Below are 24,733 nucleotides of genomic sequence, written 5' to 3' on the forward strand. Positions count from 1 at the left end.
TTTGCTATGAGAGAGTGCAGATGAACTTGATCGAACTCGGGAGATCAAAGTACTTATCAACAGTGATTTGCTGGCTGTGAAACTAATTACCTCTCTGTATAAAATTCACTATGCACATGTCACTGGGTAAAAAAAATGCACAGTACATGATTTATGTGCACACTGGTCATTACAAATTAGAGGGGACATTGGTGGGAAGGTGGGGAGACCTCCAGTGTCCCTGATACCCTCACCTACAAGATGTGCATCCAGCTGCAGCTTGTAACCCTGCACTTTAAGGAGTTGGAACTTGAAATGGATGAATTCCGGATCATCCAGGAGTTGGAGGGGGTGATAGATATGACATGAAGAGAGGTGAGTTACACACAAGGTGCAGGACACAGGAAACTGGGAGAGAGTCAGGAAGGGAAATGAGGTTAAATAGCCATCACAGTGTACTCTTGTTGCCATCCCACACAACAACAGGTGGAACACTTTAGAAAGTATTGGGGTGGATTACCTGGCAGAGGAAAGTCAAAGGAGTGATAGGGGATTCATTAGTTAGGGGAACAGAACAGGAAGGGGACTAATAACCTAGTGGTAAGGCTGCGAGAGCAAGTGTGGTGGAGGGGGGTGCTGATGTGGTTAAAATGATTTGTAGGGGGAATGGGAGCCAGAATGACAGGACAGATAGTGGAGAGGGTGATTTGAATTGAATTGACTTTCTTACATACATATACATGAGGAGTAGAAGTCTTTACGTTACATCTCCATCTAAATGTGCAATGTGTAATTTATAGTAATTTATAATAAATAGTTTGTGCATAGAACAGTTAGTATAACATAGATATGCAATTGCATCAGCATGAATTAATCAGTCTGATGGGCTGGTAGAAGATGATGTCCCAGAGCCTGTTGGTCCTTTTGCTGTGGTACCGTTTCCTGAATGGTAGCAGCAGGAACAGTTTGTAGTTGTGTTGAATTTGGTACCCGATATCCTTTGGGTCTTTTGACACACTTGTCCCTGTAAGTGTCCTGAATAGTGGAAAGTTCACATCTACAGATGCGCTGGGTTGTCTGCACCACTCTCTGCCATTTCCTGCGATTAAGGGAAGCACAGTTCCCATACCAGGCAGTGATGCAGCCAGTCAGGATGCTCTCAATTGTGTCCCTGTAGAATGTCCTCAGGATTTTGGGTCCCCGTCCCCAACTTGTTCAACCATCTGAGGTGAAAGAGGGCCTGCTGTGCTCTTTTCACAACACAGCCGGTATGTACACACAATGTGAGATCCTTGGTGATGTTTATGCTGAGGAATTTAAAGCTGTTCACCTTCTTAAACCCAGATCCATTGATGTCAACAGGGGTTAGCCTGTCTCCATTCCTCCTGTAATCTACAATCAGCTTTGTTTTTGTGACAATGAGGGAGAGTTTGTTTTCTTGATACCAGTCAGATGTTGTCCAGACCTCAGATAGGGTCAGCAATCAAATGATTGAGCATAGTGTGATGAATGTGCTGAGCTGTGTATATCACAATGCAAGAAGCATCGTAGGAAAGCCCGATGAGCTCAGGACAGGGAATTATGATATTGTAGCTATTATTGGAATTTGGTTGCACCCAACAGTCTGAGGAATTTAGAGGAACAACTTTGTAGAGAGATTGCGGACCATGCCAATAAACAAAGGTTGATTCAGTAAGTGATTTTAACTTTCCATATATTGAATGGGACTCCCATACTGTAAAAGGACTAGATGGGGTAAAGTTTGTCAAATGTGCCCTTAATCAGTATGTAGAATCTCTGATATAGAAGTGAACAATAAGCTGTTAGGAAATGATCCAGGGCTGGTGACAGAATTTGTGATCATAATGCCATGAGATTCAAAGTAAAGATGGAAAAAGAGAGGTCTGGATTACGGGTTGAGATTCTAAATTGGAGAAAGGTCAATTTTGATGGTATCAGAAACATCTGACAAGTGTGGTTTGGAACAGGCTCATTCCTGGCAACAGAGTTCTTGTAAGTGGGAGGCCTTCAGAAGTGAAATTTTGAGGATGTGGAGATTGTATGTGCCTGTCAAAATAAAAGATGAAAAGTTACAGGTGCAGGGAACCTTGCTTTTCAAGAGATATTGAGGCCCCGGATATTTTGTTCCTCCAAATGCCTCAGACTGCTTGGTGCTACCAAGACCCATTAATGACTACAATATCAGGATTCCACGCCCTGAGCTCATCTGGCTTTTTTTTTAAAGTTGTCTGCTGTTGGTTTCTAAAAGCTTCCCAATAGTCTTTGCTCTTTTGTTTGCCCTCTCTTTGGCTTTTATGTTGGCTTTGGCTTCTCATTTCAGTCACGGATATGTCCTCCTGCCTTTCCAATGCTTCCACTTCTTTGGGATGTATCGATCACTCAGCTCCCGAGTAGCTCCCAGAAACTCCAGCCATTGCTGCTCCGTTGTCACTCCTACCTTTTCCCATCCAAACAAGTTTGGCCAGCTTCTTTGTCACAGAAACATGGAGAAGTTCCGTCCAGAAACAGGATATTTGGCCCATCTAGTCAATGCCAAAAAACATTTAAGCTGTCTAATGCAAATACCTGCACCGGGACCATCACCCTCCATACCCCTACCATCCAGACTCCCATCCAAACTTCCTTTAAATGGTGAAACTGAGCTCATTTTCACTACTTATATTCATCTCATTCCACACTGTCATGACCGGTGAAGAGCTTTTCCACATGTTCCCATAAAATTTTCACCTTCCCCACTTACCCATGACCTCTGGTTGTCATCCCACACAACTTCAGTGGAAAAAGCTGCTTGCATTTATCCTATCTATACCCTCATAATGTTGTATACTTCTAAGAAATCCTCAAAGCAGTGTACATTTTCCTTGTTTATGTTTCGAGCCGTTTTTAGGTGTATAAGATGATGAGGGGCATTGATCGTGTGGATAGCCAGTTTTTTTTTCCCTAGGTCTGAAATGGCTAACACGAGAGGACATAGTTTTAAGGTGCTTGGAAGTAGATACCGAGGGGATGTCAGGGGTAAGTATTTTACACAGAGAGTGGTGGGTGCGTGGAATACACTGCCGGCTATTTGTGTGAGAGTGTTTCAGTTACTGTGGGGTCAGGCACCCATGCAGCTCAGTGGGAACAGGGAATAATACCAATGGAGAGAGTCAAACTGAGCCAAGTCACAGATTGGAGATGGCAGAAATGCCCCATTCTTAGAGAGACAGGAAGAGCATCAGAGCGTTCAATCCTTATTCCAGATACCAGCACTGTGCCCAGTTAGAAGATGATTTCTCCATCCAAATTGTGTTGAACTTCACTGTAACAGTGTGATGTCAGTTCACACCTTGACAACTCCCGTGATCTGAAATGTTGTCCTGCACCCATTGATGGATTTTTAAAATCTTTTTACAGGTTACAAATGACAAGAAATTTGTCTACGGAAATCTCGAATATAGTTTTGCTGTCTCTGTCCAGATATTTAAGAAATGGAGCAAGGGATTCACTCGATCATCCTTCCTGTTCAGACTGTGGGGAGGGATTCACTCGGTCATCTGACTTACTGGCATGTCCATCATTTTAATCAGGGGGGAAAACATTCATCTGCTCAGACAGTGGGAATGGATTCAGTCGGTCATTTCAACTGAATGTATATCAGCAAGTTTACACTGGGCAAGGCCATTCACCTGTGCTGTGTGTGAGAAGGGATGCAGTCAGTCTTCCCACCTGTGGACACACCAGTCAGTTCACACTGGGCAGAGGCTGGTCATCTGCTGAATTTATGGGGTAAGGATTCACTCGGTCATCTGTCCTAATGGCTCACAAGTGAGTTCACACTGGGGAGAGGCCGTTCACCTGCTCAGTCTGTGAGAAGGGATTCACCACATCATCTCACCTACTGATTCACCTGTCAGTTCACACTGCAGTGAGAGATTTCACCTGCTCAGTCTGTGGGAAGACATTCACTCAGTCATCTAACCTGCAGAGACACCAGCAAGTTCACACCGGGGAGAAGCTGTTCACCTGCTCAGACTGTGGGAAGGGATTCACTCGATCATTCAACCTACAGAGTCACCTGCGAGTTCACACTGGGGAGTGGCTGTTCACTTGCTCAGACTGTGGGAAGGGATTCACTCAGGCATCTCACTTACGGAGACACCAGTCAGTTCACACTGGGGAGAAGCCATTCACCTGCTCAGTCTGTGGGAAGACATTCACTCAGTCATCCAACCTACAGACACACCAGCGAGTTCACACTGGGGAGAAGCCGTTCACTTGCTCAGACTGTGGAAAGGGATTCACACAGTTAGGTAGCCTACAAACACACCAGTTAGTTCACACTGGGGAGCGGCCATTGACCTGCTCAGACTGTGGGAAGAGATTCACCACATCATCTCACCTAGTGACTCACCAGTCAGTTCACACTGCAGTGAGGGATTTCATCTGTTCAGTCTGTGGGAAGAGATTCACTCAGTCATCTAACCTACAGAGACACCAGCAAGTTCACACTGGGGAGAAGCTGTTCACCTGCTCAGACTGTGGGAAAGGATTCACTCGATTATTCAACCTACAGAGTCACCAGCGAGTTCACACTGGGGAGAGGCTGTTCACCTGCTTAGACTGTGGGAAGGGATTCACTCAGGCATCTCGCCTACGGAGACACCAGTCAGTTCACACTGGGGAGAAGCCATTCACCTGCTCAGTCTGTGGAAAGACATTCACTCAGTCATCCAACCTACAGACTCACCAGCGAGTTCACACTGGGGAGAGGCCATTCACCTGCTCAGACTGTGGAAAGGGATTCACACAGTTAGGTAGCCTACAAGCACACCAGTTAGTTCACACTGGGGAGCGGCCATTCACCTGCTCAGACTGTGGGAAAGGATTCACCACATCATCTCACCTAGTGACTCACCAGTCAGTTCACACTGCAGAGAGGGATTTCACCCGCTCAGATTGTGAGAAGGGATTCACTCAGTCATCTGATCTGCTGGCACACCGGTGAGTTCCACTGGGGAGAGGCCGTCGACCTGCGAATGTGGGAAGGCATTCACACGATCATCTCATCTATTAAAACACCAGCGAGTTCACACCACAGATCATCTGCTTAGGCTTTGGGAAGAGATCATCTCAACCGTCTCCACCAAGGCTGCATCATTGTGTTCCACTGGGGAGAGGCCATTCACCTGCTGTGAATATGGGAAGGGATTCACTCAGTAATCTAACCTTGTAACACACGACCGGGTTCACATTGGGGAGAAAGTTTCAATAAGCTGTAGGCTGGATATTTTTCTATCCCCATTGCTGAATGCAATTTCGAGAGTGACTGGGGAGTCTAGTACAAGAGGGCATGATGTAAGGTTTGCAGGGCGCCCATTCAGAACAGAGATGCGGAGAATTTTTTTTTTGTCAGAGGGTGGTGAATCTATGGAATTTGTTGCCACGGGCAGCAGTGGAGGCCAAGTCATTGGGTGTGTTTAAGGCAGAGATTGATAGGTATCTGAGTAGTCAGGGCATCAAAGGTTACGGTGAGAAGGTGGGGGAATGGGACTAAAGGGCAGATTGGATCCACTCATGATGAAATTGTGGAGCAGACTCGATGGGCCGAATGGCCGAATCTGCTCATTTGTGTTATGGTCCTATGTGATTTTTTTCTCATGTGTGTTATTCCTGTTCCTCCTTCTGTCCAAGGTCGTGTTAATCTCAGTGGGTTTGAGTGTAAGTAGTTTTTTCTAAACTTGTCATTTCAGTTCTTACTTATCTTTGTAAATTTTACTGATTGAAATGGGACTAAGATATTTTCATTAGAAAAAGTCAATGTCGGTATTGATGGAAGTGTTTATTGCCTTTGTTGTATTTGTTAACTATTGAGCTCTGTTCGGCAGTTTTTTAAAGCCTTGAAATAAATTTTGTCAAAGGTTTTCCCAATATTCCACTACTTTCTGTTGCTTTTGCTTGTTGATTTTTCAGATACGTGGTTATCACGAGTCCCGGTGAAGGGTCATGGCCGGAAATGTTGATTCCCATCCATAGATGCTGCCTGACCTGCTGAGCTTCTCCAGCACTTTGTGTGAATTTCTCTCGATTTCTAGCATCTGCAAGTCTTCCTGTTTCCCAGATATTTATATGTTTAGTGAAATAACAAGCCGGGCGTGGGGTTGTGTGGCTCTGTTGGTAAAATATTAAATAAAATCATTAAATAAGAGGTGGCATAGGGTTGGGCGGTATAGAATCTGTGGGTAGTATCAAGGAATAGCAAATGTACAAAAGACCCTGATGGGAATTGTATAGTGACCCCAAAACAGTAGTAAGTGTGTGGTCCACAAATTACAATGAGAGATAGAAAATGAGTGCCAAAAGGGCAATGTTACAATAGTCATGGGGGATTGTCATGCAGGTGATTAGGAAAATCAGGATGGTGTTGGTCTCAAGAGGAGGAATTCCTAGAATGCCTACAAGATGCATTTTTTTTTCCGAGCAGCTCGTGGTTGAGCCCACTTGGGGATCAGCTATTCTGGATTGGGTGTTGTAATGAACCGGAATTAATTAGGTCACTTGAGTTCAAAGAACCCTTCGGGACAAGTGATCTTAATATGATCAAATTCACCCCGACATTAGAGAAGGAGAAACTAAAGTCAGATATGAATAAAAAGAGAATTATAGATGCCTGAGAGAAAAATCGGTCAAAATTGATTTGGAAAGAACACGGGCAGGGATGAAAAAAGAGCAGCAATGGCTGGAATTTCTGGAAGCAATCTGGAAGTGACGGGATATACACATCACAAAAAGGAGATAGATAGATTGATAGATAGATACTTTATTCATCCCCATGGGGAAATTCAACTTTTTTCCAATGTCCCATGCACTTGTTGTAGCAAAACTAATTACATACAATACTTAACTCAGTAAAAAATATGATATACATCTAAATCACTATCTCAAAAAGCATTAATAATAGCTTTTAAAAAGTTCTTAAGTCCTGGCGGTAGAATTGTAAAGCCTAATGGCATTGGGGAGTATTGACCTCTTCATCCTATCCGAGGAGCATTGCATCGATAGTAACCTGTCGCTGAAACTGCTTCTCTGTGTCTGGATGGTGCTATGTAGAGGATGTTCAGAGTTATCCATAATTGACCGTAGCCTACTCAGCGCCCTTCGCGCAGCTACCGATGTTAAACTCTCCAGTACTTTGCCCACGACAGAGCCCGCCTTCCTTGCCAGCTTATTAAGACGTGAGGCGTCCCTCTTCTTAATGCTTCCTCCCCAACACGCCACCACAAAGAAGAGGGCGCTCTCCACAACTGACCTATAGAACATCTTCAGCATCTCACTACAGACATTGAATGACGCCAACCTTCTAAGGAAGTACAGTCGACTCTGTGCCTTCCTGCACAAGGCATCTGGGTTGGCAGTCCAGTCTAGCTTCTCATCTAACTGTACTCCCAGATACTTGTAGGTCTTAACCTGCTCCACACATTCTCCATTAATGATCACTGGCTCCATATGAGGCCTAGATCTCCTAAAGTCCACCACCATCTCCTTGGTCTTGGTGATATTGAGACGCAGGTAGTTTGAGTTGCACCATATCACAAAGTCCTGTATCAGTTTCCTATACTCCTCCTCCTGTCCATTCCTGACACACCCACTATGGGCACACCCATCAGCGAACTTCTGCACATGGCAGGACTCCGATTTATATTGGAAGTCTGATGTGTACAGGGTGAACAGGGCCGGAGAGAGTACGGTTCCCTGCGGCGCCCCTGTGCTGCTGACCACCGTGTCAGACCTACAGTCTCCCAACCGCACATACTGAGGTCTATCTGTCAAGTAGTCCACTATCCAATCCACCATGTGAGAGTCTACTCCCATCTCCGTTAGTTTGTGCCTTAAGATCTTGGGCTGGATGGTGTTAAAGGCACTAGAGAAGTCAAGGAATGTAATCCTCACAGCACAACTGACCCCCTCTAGGTGAGAGAGTGATTTGTGCAGCAAATACGTGATAGCATCCTCCACTCCCACCTTCTCCTTATACGCAAACTGAAGAGGATCCTGGGCGTGCCTGGTTTGTGGCCTCAGATTCTGTATTATCAGCCGCTCCATGGTCTTCATCACGTGCGACGTCAAGGCAACAGGTCTGAAGTCATTCAACTCCTTTGGTTGTGGTTTCTTCGGTACCGGGACAATACAAGATGCTTTCCAATGTCTGGGTACTCTTCTCTGCTCCAGGCTCATGTTGAAGATGCGCTGTAGTGGTTCTCCCAGCTCAGTCGCACAGGCCCTCAGTAATCGTGGGGAAACTCCATCCGGTCCAGCTGCCTTGCTAGTACAGATCTTCCTCAGTTGACCTTCCACCTGTGCAGCCGTAATCCTGGGCGTGGGCAAGGTCTCCTGTGAGTGGCTATTTTCCTGTGAGGGAAGTAAGCCTGGTGTGGATTTTTGCGGTGAGGATGAGATTGAGCTGTCGAACCTGTTGAAGAAGTTGTTCAGCTGGTTCGCTTTCTCCACATCTCCACTTATGTTCGCCCCCCGCTTTGCACCGCATCCGGTGATGATCTTCATCCCATCCCACACCTCCTTCATGCTTTTTTTCTGCAGCTTTTGTTCTAGCTTCCTCCTATACTGCTCCTTTGCCCCCCTTATCTGTACTCTGAGTTCCTTCTGAACTCTTTTAAGCTCCAACAGATCACCATCTTTAAAGGCCCTCTTCTTCTGGTTTAGGAGGCCTTTGATGTGACTAGTGATCCAGAGCTTATTATTTGGATAGCAGCGAACAGTTCTAACAGGGACAACTGCATCCACACAAAAGTTAATATAGTCCGTTGTGCATTCAGTGACCTCCTCAACGCCCCCACATAGCCCCCCTTGCAGTACATCCCAGTTAGTAGTACCGAAGCAGTCTCTCAGGGCCTGTTCAGCTTCAGGAGTCCACTTCCTAAAAGAGCGTGTGGTAGTGGGATGCCTCATCACAATTGATTTATATCCGGGTTGTAACAAAACCAGGTTGTTATCAGCTTTCCCCAATGAAGGCAGTGGGGATGCACTATATGCCTCCACTACGTTTGCATACAGTAGGTCAATAGTCCTATTACCCCTGGTGTAGCAATCCACGTACTGGGAGAAAGCAGGTAGTGTCTTGTCCAAAGTCACATGGTTGAAGTCCCCTGTAATTATCCCCAGTGCCTCAGGGTGCTGTGCCTGAAGCCTAGCAACAGCGGAGCTGATGACGTCGCACGCTACCGTTGCGTCGGCACGCGGCGGGACATACGCATTCACCACAATGACGCTTGCGAATTCTCGAGGCAGGTAATATAGATAGATAGATACTTTATTCATCCCCATGGGGAAATTCAAATTTTTTTCCAATGTCCCATACACTTGTTGTAGCAAAACTAATTACATACAATACTTAACTCAGCAAAAAATATGATATGCATCTAAATCACTATCTCAAAAAGCATTAATAATAGCTTTTAAAAAGTTCTTAAGTCCTGGCGGTAGAATTGTAAAGCCTAATGGCATTGGGGAGTATTGACCTCTTCATCCTGTCTGAGGAGCATTGTATCGATAGTAACCTGTCGCTGAAACTGCTTCTCTGTCTCTGGATGGTGCTATGTAGAGGATGTTCAGAGTTATCCATAATTGACCGTAGCCTACTCAGCGCCCTTCGCTCAGCTACCAATGTTAAACTCTCCAGTAATTTGCCCACGACAGAGCCCGCCTTCCTTACCAGCTTATTAAGACGTGAGGCGTCCCTATACTCACGGCGATCAGCTCAATATCTTTCACAAACGGAGATCTTTGTACTCACATGCCCGGGGTTACACCATCTTTCGTTAATGTAGACAGCGAGTCCCCTCCTTTCTTCTTCCCACGCTTTTTGGCATCTCTGTCAAATCTTACCGTAGTAAAATCAGGTAATTCTACATTTACATCCGGGATGTTAGCCGTCAGCCATGTTTCGGAAAAGCACATTAAACTGCATTCCTTGTATGCTTTAACATTCCTTACTAGTGAGGCTAGCTCATCCAATTTATTTGGCAGCGAGTTCACGTTCCCCATAATGACCGAAGGAACAGCGGGTTTATAACGCCTCTTCATCTCCGTCCACTTATCCCTGCGCAGTTTTCCAGCCCTGGAGCCGCGGAACCTCCGTTTAATTTTGTTCGGGATCTGGATCTGTTGCGCAACACTGACTTGCACCTTTCTCAGCGCAAGTAGCTGGTCTCTCGAATACAACTTTCTCTCCATCTCAATATTAATAAATACCAAAGATAACATTAAATAAATACTAAACATAACACTATGACTAAAAAAAGAAAGAAACAACCTAAAAAAGAATGATCAATTTATCAAATCTCGGGAGCAGCTGGAAAAGGCTGCCGCTCAGGTCGGCGCCGGAAGTAGTATTCTAAGGGTAAGGTGACAAAACCGTAGCTACTAAGAGAAACCAAAGACAACATGAAGACCAAAGAGGGCACAGAACAAAAATTACTAGGCAGTTAGAGAATTGGGAAGTTTTAAAAATGAACAGAATGCAACCAAAACCATTAAGAAGGAAAAGATGGAATACATAGATGAGCTAGCCAGTAATATTAAAGAGGATACCATTTTTAATTTCAGGTACATATTGTGTAAAAGAGAGACAGAAATGGATATCAAACCACTGGAGAATGATGCTGGAGAGGGAATAATGGGGTGAGGGTGAAAGGTGATGGCTGATGAACTGAATAAGTATTGTACTCACTCTTATCTGTGGAAGGCACTGGCAGGAATATGGAAGTCCCAAATGTCAGTGGTCAGAATGTGTAAAGTTACGTTATTTGGGAGTAAGTAGAAGGAAAGGCAATGGGCTGTGATTTTTTTTTACTGGAAGGAGAAATCGATATTCATGCCTTCAGGTTGGAGCTACGCAGATGGTATATGATGTGTTTCTCTTCAACCCTGAGGCTGTCAAGTGGAGCAACTCCAGCCATTGCTATTCTGCCATCATCCCTGCTAGTGTCCCCTTCCAATCAACTTTGGTAAGCTCTTCTCCAGTGCCTCCGTAGTTCCTTTCACTCCACCAATAATAATGCATCTTGTTTTACCTTTCCCCTCTCAAAGTGAAGGGTGAATTCAGTCATGTTATTATCACTGTATCCACATGCTCCCTTTACCAAAAGCTCCCCAATCAAATTTGGTTCATTCCAGAATTAACTTTTCCCTAGTGGGCACAATTGCAAAGGGAAGGTAGGTCACATCCGGAATTTTCAACTTAGCAGGCGATTTCCTCTGACGTATTGGGAAATCGTGTGCTAGGCTAGTTACAGCAATGGCTTGCCATTGTTGTATTTGCCTTCTGCCGGGTGAGATTTTTTTTAAAGAGATCACCAGCTCTTAACCCAGCACAGATGGGTGCCGGCTGGATTCAAACTCAGGACCTCCCGCCACTGATGCCACTACGCCACCAGCCAGCTACACAATTCCAAGCTGATCTAAAAGGCATCTCATTGGTATTTTCCAAATTCCTTCTCTTGAGATCAAGCACCAACCTAATTTTCACAATCTACCTTCACCCATCACACTCATGGACTATTTGTCTCACTCCCATTGGGGGTAGATACGCAGCGTCCTCACCAGGACTACCAGCCTCTGGGACAGCTCCTTTTCCCAAGCAGTAAAGCTGATAAATATCTCTGCCCACTAACCCATACTTCCACAACACCAAACACCTCTACTTTATCATTTCCTGTCTGTCATCTTATATGCAGGCATCCTATGCCGAGCGTCACTTTATGAACATACAATCAATCCATGCACAGTATATAAGCTGTGGATATATGTTGTTACTGTTGTGTTTCTGTGTTGCATTGGAGCCGGAGTAATAATTATTTCGACCTCATTTACACGTGTCTGCTGGAAATGGAATTAAACAACCCTGAATCTTGAAGAAACATTTCAGCAGGCTGAAGCGTCACATTTCTGTCTCTCAGCGTTATTGCGACAGAGCGCCACCTGGTGACAATGGAGTCCACAAATCAGGGGGTCCTGTTATTGTGGTAAATCACCATCAAGTGGCAGTGTTGTCCACAAAAGGGAGAGGTTTACAGCAATAAGAAGGGGTGTAGGGGCTGGAAGCCAACTGCAAGTGGATGAAGTGCCAGACCTGCCCATAACCTCTCTCCTCACCACTAGTCAGGGTCGCAAACTGTTCTTCCATATGAGGCAACTTTTCAACATCGTGCTTGTTGGGGTCATCTACTGTTTTCAGTTTTCCAGGTGTGGCCTCCTCGACATTACTGAGACCCGATGTAGTCTCTGCATTCTGCACTCTGTCCCGATGGGATTCTGCAGATGTTGCGGATGCAGAGTAACATACACAAAATGTTGGAGGAAGTCAGGAGGTCAGGTAGCTTCTATAGAGGGGATAAAGCAAAACAGAGATTTCCTGCCGAGACCCTTCATCAGGACTGGAAGTGGGAAAAGCCGGAATAAAATGGTGCGGGGTGTGGAAAGAGTCCAAGCTGGTAGGTGATAGGTGAAGCCAGATAACAGTGAAGGTCAGTGGGTGGGCGGGGTGGGAGATGAAGTGAGAGGCTGTGAGGTGGTAGGTGGAAAATGCAAAGGACTGAAAAGAAGGAATCTGATACGATAAGAGAGCGGGCCATGGGACGAAAGGAAGTAAAAGAGGAACCAGAGGGAGACAATCCGCAGTGGAGAAGAAAGAAGTGTGGAGACAGAATGGAGGAGACGGGCCTGTGGGTTGATGAAAAAAAAAGGTAGAGGTAGAAGTTAAAGATGTCGATGTTCATGCCATCAGGTTGTAAACTACCCGGATGTAATATGAGTTGTTGCTCCTCCAACCTGACAGTGCACTCGTCATGTTAGTTAAACAATGAACCGGAAGTGAAAGTGGATTAATAATTGTCCCCCGGGATCACTATTAAATCAATCCTCTCTCACCTTAAACCGGTGCCGTCTGGTTGTTGATTCCACAAAAATGGGGTAAAAGAAAAGTAAACATAGAAAACGTACAGCACAATACAGGTCCTTCAGCCCACAAAGTTGTGAGGAACATGTCCCGACCTTAGAAATTACTGGGCTTACCCATAGCCCTCTATTTTTCTAAGCTCCATGTACCTATCCAGTAGTTTCTTAAAAGACCCTATTGTAGCCGCCTCCACAATCGTTGCCGGCAGCCCATTCCACGCACTTACCACTCTCTGTGTAAAAAAACTTACCCTTGACATCTCCTTTGTACCTACTCCCCAGCAACTTAAACGTGTGTCCTCTTGTGGCAACCATTTCAGCCCTGGGAAAAAAGCCTCTGACTATCCACACGATCAATGTCTCTCATCATCTTATACACGTCTATCAGGTCACCTCTCATCCTCAGTCGCTCCAAGGAGAAAAGGCCGAGATCACTCAACTGCGCACATTCCCCATTTCTGTACACTCATAGTTTGGAACACCTGCATAACGTCACCTCAATCTCCTGCACTTCAAGGTGTGAAGTCCCAACCTGCCCAACCTCTCTCCAGAACTCAGTGCCTCGAGTATCGGCAGCATTCTCGTAAATCTTTTCTGCACTTATTCCAGCTTAGCGTCCTCTTTCCTATAACTGAATACAATAATCCAGGCGTGGATACCCTAACAATATCCTAACCCTAATGCAACCTCACCGGCCTCTTCTTCAGACCATGAGCCATGAGATATCAGACAGGGGCTGGTCAGTCAATCGAGTCTCCTCCGCCATTCGTTCCTGTCCAATTGATTATCTCTCAACCCCATTCTCCTGCCTTCTCCCCATAATCTTTCAACATCCATTTAAAATACACTCAATGACTTGGCCTCTACTCCGTCCGTGGCAATAAATTCTAAAGATTGACCACTCCCTGATTAAAGAAAATCCTCCTCATCTCTGCTCTCAGTTGATGTCCGATACATTGAGGTTGTGACCTGTCCCAGACTCACACAGTATAGTGTGCATCTTCTTCAGAGCCAGGCTGTCGAGGCCTTTCAATATTTAATAGGTTTCAATGAGATCCCCTCTCTTTCTTCTATACCAGCGAGTGCAGGGTCAAAGCTATCTAACGCTCCTCATTCGTTAGCCCTTTCGTTGCTGGAATCATTCCCGTAAACGTTCTCCGGACCCGCTCCAGTATGAGCACATCTGTTTTTGCAGGTTGTAAACTGTTCACAATACACGAAGAGCGATCTGACCAATACGTTTTAAAGCCACAGAGTCACATCCTTGTTCTTATATGCTAACATTACAGTTGTCATCCTTCATCAACACAATCTGCAAGCAAACCTTTAGGGACTCCTGCTTAAGGATTCCCAAGTACTTATGCACCTCTGATTTTTGAATTTTCTCCCATTTATTTATTTTTTCTCTACGCCCTTATTCCTTCCACAATTGTACATGACCGTACATTTGCATACACTGTACATTTCCGTACATTTCATCCACGACTTCGTTGTCCGTTCACCAAACCTATCGAAGTCATTTTGCAGACTGCAGCTTTACTCCAAACTATCTGTCTCTTATCTGTATCAACTGCAACGTTCTGTGGATGCTGGGAATCCAAGCAACACAAACACAAAATGCAGGAGGAACCTAGGAGGCCAGGCAGCTTATATGGGAAATAGTAAACAGTCGACGTTTCGGGCCCAGACCCTTCATCAGGACTGGGGGGAAGAAAAGATGAGACGTCAGAGGAAGAAGTGTGGGGGTGAAAAGGGTAGAAGAAGTGGTCGGTGATAGGTGAAACTGCGAGAGGGGGAGTAGTGAAGGGAAAACTAACTTAGGATTTTATTTCCTTAACGATACTCGAAAAATCATCGCTAACGCCTCCACATCTCTTCAGCCACCTCTTTCAGATCTCTGTGGTGTATACCATCTGATCCAGGGAACCTATTTACCTTCAGACCATCTCTGTTTCCCAAGAACCTTCTCCCGAGTAACGTAACTTCACACATTCAGTCCACTGACATCTGGTACTTCCATATTCCTGCCGGGGTCTTCGAGAGATATTCAGTTCATCTGCCATCAGCTTGCACCCCCAGCCCATTACTACCTCTCCATCATCACTTTTCAGTGGTTCGATATCCGCTTCCGCCTTTCTTTTACAGTACAATTACCTGAAGAAACATTTGGTATCCTCTTTAATATTACCGGCTAGCTCACTTAAGTGTTCCATCATTTCCTTCTTAATTATTTTAGTTGCATTCTGTTGGTTTTTAAAATCTTCCCAATCCTCCAACATACTAGTGATTTTTGCTCTATGCCCTCTCTTTGGTTTTTATGTTTTCTTTGGTTTCTCTTATCAGCCACGGTTTTGTCACCTGAGCTTTAGAATACTACTTCCTCTTTGTGATGCATAGAGATTTGAGGGGCGAAGAACATCTCAGACAGAACTACAGTCAGCTTGACTTCTTCGCACTGCAGAGAATTCAAGGGAAACCTCTTCGCCCACAGAGTGGTGACTATTTGGAACTCATTCACAGGGACAGTGAGAGGTGAACAACAGGGGAGGATTTGAAAGATCTGCCTGTGGAACAAAATCACAGGCAGTGTCCAGCCAGCCTGAGTTGACTCTCTGCTGTATACTAGTTGTGTTATAAATTCACTAAGTACCGGAGACAGCGTTTAATATAGAACTGATTTATTTGTCACAGATCTAGGCCCATTAAAGGTGAATGTGCAGCAGAAGAAACTCCTCCCATGCCCAGTGACCAGGGTGCAGAACTGGATGTGGTGAGCAGCAGCAATAATTGCAGAGTTCAGCACCGACAGTCACTCTCGAAATTGCATTCAGCAACGTTGATGGACAAATATCCAGCATGCAGCTTATTGAAACTTTCTCCCCTGTGTGAACCCGGTAGTGTGTCACAAGTGTAACCCGCTGTAAGGTTTCACTGCTGAAGTAGCGGCCTCTCTGTAATGTTTCGCTGCTGAGGTAATGGTATCTCTGTAGCAGCAATGTTTAGGTTACGACTAGAGGAAATAGGGTTTTCCAGTGTGGGGCTGTGCAATGACAGAAATATTCTTTCTTGTGAGTCTGGAAGAGAGATTTTCACGGTTTTTTGCTGGCGAGACATGAGAAGACATGAATGGAGAGAGCGGGCCCTTTTTCTTTTCTTTCATTTTCTTTACTAACCCTATAGTCAAAGTCAGAATTATAGAGCTCAATCGTTTAATTGCATATTGTGTATCGTTTGTAATTTCAGGGTACTGATCTGTAACATGGGACACATCACACAGCATCCACCCAAATGAGATTTCTGAAGTTTGGCCGGGCTGGGAGCTATCAGCCCGTATATTAAACTGCCAGCTGAAGTGAAAGTTACGTGTTAGATGACTGAGTGGATCGCTTCCCTCATTCACAGCAGATGAACAACCTCTCCACAGTGTGAACTCAATGATGCACCTTTGGTTGATTTGGCTGTGAAAATCTCCTCCTAAAGTCTGCGTAGGTGATCAGTCTCTACCCAGTGTGAACTCGCTGGTGTCTCTGTAGTTGAGATGACCAAGTGAATCCCTTCCCACACACTGAAGCCTGAATTATTCTTCTCCGTCGAGGCTACGCCGTAGGCTCTACGTAGCCGCGTACCCGACGCTGCACCCTAGGCTGTACCGTATGCCGTAGCCTAACGCGTACATTCCTAAAAATGTAACTACGCGTCGCAGCGACGCAGACGACAAGAACTGTGATTGGTCCAGCTGGTAGCAGCCAATTTCCTTTTCTTTTACAATCTTTTTATTAAGTTTCAAATTTAATAAGCATAGCAATAATAGTAATGATATAAAGAGATCGGGATTACATTAATAACGGTTAACATGTAAAAACACCAATTCCAAATGACAAATATAGTTTAACCTCCCAATCTCATAGCAACTAACCATGAAAAAGATATTCTATAAGGGGAAAACACCCTATACTAGAAAAAAAACACTAAACTAAATAAAAACAAATAGACAAAAATTGGGCTGTCATATCACAATGGCTGAAATTATTATTTGTCATTAACTCCGCTCCTCTATACATGAACAAAACCTTATTACACAAGATTCGGAAAGGGTCAACTTACATCATATGAAAATATTGAATAAATGGTCTCCGAGTCTCTTCAAATTTAACCGAAGGATCCACAGTACCACTCGTTTTTTTTTCTTCCAAGTTTAGACATGCTAAGGCTTCGGAAAACCTTTACAATGTAGTAGGGGGATTGGAATCTTTCAAGTAAAATGGGTCTTCTGGCTATTAATGTAACAAATGCAATTAGACGACAAGCTGATGAGGATAGTTGACTACAGTCTATCACTGGTAGTCCAAATATTGCAATAATAGGATGTGGTTGTAAATCAATACGCAGAACTACTGAGATAATATCAAATATATATTTCCAATATTATTTTTAGAAGAGGACAAGACCAGAACATACGTTTCAATGAAGCTACCTCAGAATTACCTCTATCACAGACAGGATTTATATGGCAGTAAAAATGAGCTAACTTACCAGTGGTCATAGGAGCCCTATGAACCACCTTAAATTGTATGAATGCATGTCTGACACAAACTGTGGAAGGAATTTTCTAGTTGAAGAATTTTCTCGCATTTCTGTATAGGTAAAGGTATCTGAAGTTCTCTTTCCCACCCATTCTTAATTTTATCAGAAGTATCTAAGCATATTTTCATAATTAAATCATAACTAAATGATAATAAACTCTTCCAATACGGATTTGAACTTTTTTTTTCCGTAACATCAATTTGATGTGATATCGGAACAGAATGTAAAATAACATTCAAAAAGTTTCTAATCTGTAAATATCTGAAAAAGTGTGATCTAGGCAAATTATATTTATTAGAAAACTGTTCAAAAGACATAAAACAATCATCCATAAATAAGTCACGAAAGCATAATTTTCCGTTTTCCATAAAAGAAAAGCTTGATCAATTTAAATGGTTGAAAGAAAAAAAATAGATATAATAGAACTTGACAGTATATATTTATTCAGTCCAAAAATTTACAAAATTGAAACCATATTCCTATTGTACGTTTAATTATTGGATTTACCATTTGTTTATTCAATTTAGTAAGTGCAAAGGGGAGAAAAGCCCCTAAAATAAAAGGCAATGAAAACACCTGTACAGTCTCACGCTCGAGGTTCATCCATCCTGGACACGGAGTTTCATCCAACTCTTGTGTCCAAAACGTTAAATATCGAATATTAATTGCCCAATAATAAAATCTAGGATCCGCCTTCCTTTTTTGACTTCTGTAAATATTTCTTCCTTAGGCAGGAATTTCTATTCTGCCTTATATATGAAGAAATTTTAGTATCAATAATATCAAAAAGAAAGATTTAGGGATAAAAATTGATATTGCATAAAATAGATACAGAAATTTAGGTAAAATAATCATCTTAATAGCATTAATGTAACCAATCAAGGGTAAGGACAATGGGGACTATTTAGTAAACAATTGTTTAACATGATCAATTAAGGGTCAACATTAACTTTAAATAAATCGTTGAGCTTCTTAGTAATTTTAACACCCAAATAAATAAAATAATCAGCAACCAATCGAAATGATGACTGTCTATACATTGAGACTTGCATATTTAATGATAAAGCACACTTTTATTAAGATTCAGTTTATAGGTAGAAAAACTACTAAACTGAGCAAGTCGTGTTATTACTGCAGGAATGGATTCCTCTGAATTAGAAATATATAGTGACAGGTCATCTGCATATAGCGATACTTCATGTGTCCCATTCCCATGAGTAACACCAAATATGTTGGGTGAATCACGAATAGCGATGCCAAGGGCTCCAGGCCAATATCTGATGTAAGGGGCTCAAAGGACAGCCTTGTCTAGTACCTTGGAAGAGCCTAAAGAAAGGGGATCTCTGATTATTAGTGAAACAGACGCCAAAGGTATATGATATATCAATTGGATCCAAAATATAAATTTTGGGTTAAAATTAGATTTATCAAGTATAGTAAAAAAAAATTCCCATTCAAGTGTATCAAATGCCTTCTCGGTGTCGAGCAAGATAACACATTTTGGAGTCTTAGATAAAGTTGTGTATACAATGTTCATTAACCTCCAAACATTAAAATGTGAATAATGATTTTTAATAAATCCTGTCTGATCCTCAGAGACAATTTGTGGCAATATCTTCTTCAATCTAATTGCTAATATTTTAGAAAGGATTTTAGATTCCGCATTCAACAAAGATAGAGGTCTGTATGATGCACATTCAGTGAGATCTTTATCATTTTTAGGAATTAAAGAAATAGATGCTTCATAAAAGGATTGTGGTAATTTACCTATAAATAATCTTTAACATTTTTACCTCACCAGGAGAAAGTAAATCAGAAAAAGATTTGAAAAATTCAGCAGTATACCATCCAAACCAGGTGCTTCACCAGAATTCATTGAATAAATTGCTTACTTCCTCTTCAGTAATGTGTCTGACTAATACTAAACGTTCATTAACTGATAATTTCAGAATATTGAATTTCTTTTAAAATTCATACATTATGGTAGAATCATCAGGAAATTCTGATTTGTATAAATTGGTATAAAATTCTTGAAAAGATTTGTTAAATTCACCATGGTCAACCGTCAAAATACCTTCCCGTTTGCAAACCCCATTAATCTGAAGTTTCGCCAAATCACTTTTAATTGGTTACCTAATAATTTTCCCGATTTATTACCATATTGATAAAATTGACTCTTAGTTTTAAGTAACTGATTTTCTTTCTTTCTTTTCAAATCTTTTTATTAGTTTTTTTAAAAAAAAACAGAAGAAAAATATTGTTACAAGACATTTGAGAGTACATAATAGATTGATAAACATTCAAATATATATTGATCCATACATAGAATCTCTCAAACTCATATAATAATATAAATGATTAAGAGAAACCCCCCCCCCAAAACAAAAAAAAAAAACAACAACTAAATAGAAAAAAAAACTAACCAACATGGGCAATCGCATAATGTTATATATATACAGTAGTGCCTATGACTCCCAACCTCCATCCACACAATTCAGGATAGTGACAATAAGGTTCAGGATCAGACCGTTTAATTCATATGAAAATGCTGAATAAATGGTCTCCAAGTTTCCTCAAATTTAACTGAAGGATCGAAAACCACACTTCTAATTTTTTCTAAACTTAAACAGGAAATAGTTTGGGAAAACCACTGAAATACTGTTGGAGGATTGGCTTCTTTCCAATTCAGTAAAATGGATCTTCTAGCCATTAGTGTAATAAATGCAATCATTCGTTGGAATGAAGCGGATAAACACTTATTATCTATCATTGGTAGGCCAAAAATTGCAGTAAAAGGGTGTGGTTGGAGATTAATATTTAAAACTCTTGAAATAATATTAAAAATATCTTTCCAATAGTTATGTAAACAAGGACAGGACCAAAACATATGAGTCAACGAAGCTATATCAGAATGACATCTATCACAGGTTGGATTAACATACGAGTAAAATCGAGCAAGTTTATCTTTAGACATATGAGCTCTGTGTACGACCTTAAATTGTATTAGAGTATGTTTAGCACATATAGAGGATGAGTTTACCAGTAATAAAAATTTTTCCCATTGCTCAGTAGAAATAGGGCAATGCAGTTCTTCCTGCCATTCCTTCTTAATTTTTTCAGATATATCTGGTTGTAGATTCATAATCATATTATAAATGATAGCAACAAGACCCTTTTGACAAGGATTAAGAGCTAAAATTCTTTCTGTAATGTCCAATGGACATTCTTTCGAAAAAGACTTTAGTTCATTATATAAAAAATGTCTAACTTGTAGATATCTAAAAAAATGGGTTTTAGATAAATTATATTTATTAGATAATTGTTCGAAGGACATAATGTTATCATCCAAAAACAGATCACGAAAACATGTTATACCTTTTGTTTTCCATAAATAAAAGGCTTGATCTATGGAAGATGGTCGAAAAAAGTAATTAGCTGTTATAGGACTTGACAGTATAAACTTATTCAAACCAAAAAATTTACGAAATTGAAACCAGATTCGTAATGTATACTTGACTATAGGATTAGTTATCTGTTTGTTCATTTTAAATAACGAAAAGGGAAGTGAAGATCCTAAGATTGAAATCAATGAGAAATCTTGCACAGATTTACATTCCAAATTTACCCATTGTGGGCCAGCAACTGTAGTCGATTCTTGTGTCCAAAATATCAAATACCGTATATTAACTGCCCAATAGTAAAATCTTAAGTTTGGTAGAGCCAAACCGCCCTCCTTCTTAGGCTTCTGTAAATATTTTTTAGCTAACCTAGGATTTTTGTTCTGCCACAAATACGACGATATTTTAGAATCAACTGTATCAAAAAAAGATTTAGGAATAAAAATTGGTAATGCTTGAAATAGGTATAAAAATTTAGGTAGTATCATCATCTTAATGGCATTAATTCTACCTACCAAAGACATAGATAGTGGGGACCACCTATTAGCAAGTTGCTTAATTTGATCTATTAAAGGCAAAAAATTAGTTTTAAATAAATCTTTATGTTTTTTAGTAATTTTAATACCTAAATAAGTAAAATAGTCTGTAACAATTCTATATGGTACCCGATTATAAATTGGAGTATGCATATTTAATGGAAAAAGTTCACTCTTATTAAAATTCAATTTATACCCAGAGAAGTTACTAAATTGAGCAAGCAAAGAAGAAATAGCAGGAATAGATCTTTCAGGATCAGATATATATAATAACAAATCATCTGCATATAATGATACCTTATACATCGTCTCCCCGCGGGTAATACCTAAAATATTGGGTGATTCACGAATAGCTATAGCCAAGGGTTCCAAAGCAATGTCAAATAATAAAGGGCTTAAAGGACAACCTTGCCTTGTACCCCGAAATAGTTGAAAAAAAGGGGATCTTTGATTATTAGTGAAAACCGAAGCTAAAGGTTTCTGATATATTAATTTAATCCATGATATAAATTTTGAACTAAAATTAAAATGTTGCAAAGCATTAAATAAATATGACCATTCGACTCTATCAAATGCTTTTTCGGCATCTAAGGAGATGACACATTCTGGGATTTTAGATGAAGAAGTATAAGCAATATTAATTAATTTTCTAATATTAAAAGATGAATAACGATTTTTAATAAATCCAGTCTGATCCTCAGAAATAATCCGAGGCAATATATTTTCTAATCTAACAGCCAAGATTTTACTAAAAATCTTAAAGTCCATATTCAGCAAAGATATAGGCCGATAAGATGCACATTCAGTGGGATCTTTATCTTTTTTAAGAATTAAAGAAATAGAAGCTTCATAAAAAGATTGTGGTAGTTTACCTATACTTAATGCATCTTTAAAAATTTTACAAAGCCAAGGAGAAAGTATAGAAGAAAAGGATTTAAAAAATTCTGCAGAAAAACCATCTGGGCCCGAAGCTTTACCCGAGTTCATTAAGAAGATGGCCTTTTCTATTTCAGACTCCGTAATAGGTGTATCCAAAAATACACTATCCTCAGCAGTTACTTTTGGAATATTCAATTTCCTTAAAAATTCACTCATTATAGAAGAGTCTTTAGTACATTCTGATTGATATAAAGAATTATAAAAATCTTGAAAGGCTGTATTTATCTCTTTGTGATCAATCGTCAGAGTACCATCTTGTTTACGAATCTTAGTAATTTGTCGCTTATCCGAAACAATTTTCAATTGGTTAGCTAGTAATTTACCAGACTTATCTCCATATGTATAAAATTGAGCTTTCGATTTAATTAACTGACTTTCAATCGAAGAGGTTAACAATAAACTATGCTCCATTTGAAGTTCCACCCTTTCTTTATAAAGTTCTTTACTAGGGGTCAATGCATAAATCTTATCAATTGCCTTAATTTTATCAACTAATGTTGATATTTTAGAGTTAGTTCGTTTCCTAACTCCGGCAGAATATGAAATAATCTGTCCACGAATATATGCCTTAAAAGTATCCCAGAGAGTTCCACTAGAGATGTCTGCTGTGGAATTTATTGAGAAAAACAAATCAATTTGCTGTTTAATAAAGTTAATAAAGTCAGAGTCCTGCAGTAAAACAGAATTAAACCTCCAACTTTTAGTACTAATATGTGAATCCGTCACCTTAATAGATAACTTCAAAGGTGCATGATCAGATATAACAATAGAGTCGTATTTGCAATCCATGACATCTGTAAGGAAGTGCTGATCAATGAAAAAGTAGTCAATCCTTGAGTAATTATGATGCACATGGGAAAAGTATGAGAACTCTTTATCATTAGGGTGTAGAAAACGCCAGATTTCACAGATAGCTGAATCAATCATAAAAGAATTAATAAGAGAAGCCGATTTGTTCGGAAAAGTTTGAATGGGTTTGGATCTATCCATCAAAGGGTTTAAACAACAATTGAAATCCCCGCCCATTATCAATCTGTATTGATTCAAATTAGGAAAGGATGTAAATAAACATTTAAAAAATTCAGGACAGTCAGTATTTGGAGCATAAACATTAACTAAAACAACTTTTTGATTAAAAAGCAACCCAGTAATAAGCAAAAATCTACCTTGCGGGTCTGAAATTGTTTCATAATGTATAAAAGCAGTTGATGAGTCTATAAAAATAGAAACACCTCTCACTTTGGCTTGCGAATTTGAGTGATACTGTTGGCCCTTCCAAAACCTAAACAACCTCTGACTATCCACCTTCCTAACATGAGTCTCTTGTACAAAAATAACATTCGCATTCATTCTATGGAATACTTTGAATACTTTTTTCCGTTTAATCGGATGATTTAAACCATTAGTATTCCAAGAAACAAAGTTAATAGTCTTATCCATATTGACAATACATATTACAGTTAACATATAGGTTTAAAAGAAAAGTGAACTCATGAACTCGGAAGGGGAAAGTAAGTTCAAAGGGAAGCCGGAAGTCACAGCACCGCAGCCATTTTAGTAGTTTCATATGAGCCCATGAAGTAAAACTAAGCAAAAAGCAAGCAGAAAAAAGAAAAAAAAGAAAAATCTCCCTCCCACCACCCTCAAAACCCCAGGAAAAAAGCCAAACAGAGGCAAGCGAGCGATCTAATACTAAAATTACCCCCTTGTCTCAAGACGGCAACTCAGACGTAACAAAGTTAAAAAAAAATACAAACAACCCACATTATAAAAAAAAGGGTTGATATAGGAAAAATTAAAATATAAAATTAGTGTTATAAATGTATATTATCAAAAGGGTTAAAAAAATTAAAACAATAAATGAAGATTTAACACTTTCGAACAGATCAAAACAGTTATGACGCTACAGACACTGGAGTCTGTCGGGAAGAAGAAACGCCATTTTATTCTTCCAAATCTTAATATTCAAATGCTAAAAATGTAAAAAAAGAGCGTATATCGATTAAAAAAAAGAAAAAAAATAACCCTAATAGGTCATCTTCAACATTAATCGGTTAGTAATATATAAAAATATGAAATCGGAATAAACCCGGTAGAAAAAAGAGAGCTTTAATCGTATATAAGAAATATATATGAACCGTATCAAAAAAGAACCCAAACGTCAATTATAACAGATCCAAATCTATAGGCTAGATTACATTGATCAGCCCGATCAAATGTCATTGTTCCAGGAAACCTTGAGCATCCGCTGGCGATTTAAACAGCCGAAAAGATCCATCTTGAAGGGTGACTCTCAGGTGTGCTGGAAACAGCAACGCTTGCTTG

General features: G+C 40.8%; 1 protein-coding gene across 1 annotated transcript; it reads left to right on the forward strand.

Annotated features, from left to right (window-relative positions):
• Positions 1 to 3,811: 3,811 nt before the first annotated feature.
• On the forward strand, positions 3,812 to 5,957 carry LOC140724434 (uncharacterized; the record flags this gene model as incomplete). Its single annotated transcript, XM_073038883.1, has 1 exon — positions 3,812 to 5,957. A coding segment is annotated over one exon (1,176 nt), but the record flags the coding sequence as incomplete, so codon positions are not given.
• Between the last annotated feature and the right edge of the window lie 18,776 nt (positions 5,958 to 24,733).

This window comes from Hemitrygon akajei, unplaced genomic scaffold (genome assembly GCF_048418815.1).
Source record: "Hemitrygon akajei unplaced genomic scaffold, sHemAka1.3 Scf000216, whole genome shotgun sequence".
NCBI classification, from domain to species: Eukaryota; Metazoa; Chordata; class Chondrichthyes; order Myliobatiformes; family Dasyatidae; genus Hemitrygon; species Hemitrygon akajei.